The 1,727-nt window shown below is 33.2% G+C and overlaps 1 protein-coding gene across 1 annotated transcript; it reads left to right on the top strand.

Annotated features, from left to right (window-relative positions):
• Positions 1,216 to 1,674, top strand: LOC107616735. The gene has a single exon (XM_016318668.2). It carries the CDS (start codon positions 1,318 to 1,320, stop codon positions 1,468 to 1,470), a length of 153 nt encoding a protein of 50 aa, XP_016174154.1. The 5' UTR covers positions 1,216 to 1,317; the 3' UTR covers positions 1,471 to 1,674.

Below are 1,727 nucleotides of genomic sequence, written 5' to 3' on the forward strand. Positions count from 1 at the left end.
AACATTTAAAAAAAATCAAAACAGTTATATTAATTTATTGAATTTTTAACTTATTTTTTTGGTTTTTTTTATCAATTTGGTAACAAGTCTCTGAATTAGACCTATCTAATGATCGGTTTTTAGTAAACCCAATCGAATAATAGACTAGTTCGATAATTCTCAAAAGCATGCATTTTCCTTAGCTTCCTCAACAAGCCAAAGTCAATTTTTTTTTTTTCTTTGTGATGGGATTAGGCACTGAAGATTTTAATTTTGATGAGGTTAGGCTCACCAAATTCAGTATCTTGTTTTATTGAGTGATCAGTGATCGCACGAAGGTTTGCAATATATAATTTCTTCACTTTGTACTGTTGGGATATGAACAATTTTAACCATGGCATATGCAAAATTTGACACTAATAACTGGGGCCCTAAGACTGAGTATCTTTTTCTTATTCTATATATAGTCAAAGTAGTGATAATTAATTTAGATGCCATTGTGATTATGATTGTGATCTAATCTTAAACACCCCCTCTCTTTTTTTTTTTTCTTAATGGTGGTTGTTAACCTGTTACATATGAATTGAATTCTTATGCATGATTCAACTTAAACAACCCTCTATCCATCAGTCGTCATTTCCCTGATTATGTGGATCCAACTTAAGATAAGGCAGGAACAACAAAACAATAAGCGTTATTATAAAGAATATTAAAAAAAAAAAAAAGAAAAAAGAAAAGGCTTTTGTCTTCATAGACAACCAGAAACTCACCTATCATGCACAAATTAAGGGCACCTTATTATTTTAAAGAACAAAAAGATTGGTATGTTTCCAAGTTCAATAAGTTTGTAAAGAAATAATTTTTTTGGATAAATCACATAAATAATAAATTGTTGTAGCCTCTAACGATTTACCAATGGGCCGGGTAATATTTACATCCATAGAATTTATTTACATGATTTACACTAATTGTAGTACTAATCATGCATAAACCATGGTGGTAGTTGGTGGCTACAATACATAGGCAATGTATAGAGTGTGAGATAGGAAATGAAAATGAGAGAGTTGGTTGTTTTATATGAATAAGAAATGGTGGAGTGATATTGGAATTGGAATCACAAGTGGTGAGAGTAGTGGGGTCCAATACCCTGTGTTGTCTGGTTGGTTTGGAGGCACTGCACACCCTTTCATGCCCCATCAGTCCCCTATGTGTGTTTGGACCACACCCTTCCCCTTCTTCTATAAGAACCCTCCCTTACTCTCTCACACTTCATCATTCATTCATTCATTCATTCATTATCTTATTCTTATTACAGAGTACATACAACATTGCAATAAGATGAAGATGGGGAGTGCTAGTGCTACCATGGGAGGATCAAAGAGAAGGATGTCATCATCAAGCAGAGGATTTGGTGGAGTCTTGAGAGAGCAAAGGGCTAGGCTTTACATCATAAGAAGATGTGTTGTCATGCTTCTCTGCTGGCATGACTAGTTCTTCTTTTCTATCTTCTTTTGATTCATGGTGGAGTGTATATAGCTCATCAATGATGAGGGATCAAATATTATTATGGTGGAGAGAAAAAGAAAAAGAGAGAGAGAGGAAGGGTAACAATTTTTTGTATGCCTAGGCTTTTATGTACATTAGAATAGCCAGCAAAATTATTATTAATGGTAACAATTTTCAATTTTCTCACATCATTCTCTTCTTAACTTCTTCCCTTCATTCTTTTATATATATATATATAGAAT

Source organism: Arachis ipaensis, chromosome B09 (genome assembly GCF_000816755.2).
Source record: "Arachis ipaensis cultivar K30076 chromosome B09, Araip1.1, whole genome shotgun sequence".
NCBI classification, from domain to species: domain Eukaryota; kingdom Viridiplantae; phylum Streptophyta; class Magnoliopsida; order Fabales; family Fabaceae; genus Arachis; species Arachis ipaensis.

Bases quoted from the DNA above. Each gene is read 5' to 3' on its own strand.
- LOC107616735 (XM_016318668.2), top strand. From the start codon at position 1,318: ATGAAGATGGGGAGTGCTAGTGCTACCATGGGAGGATCAAAGAGAAGG.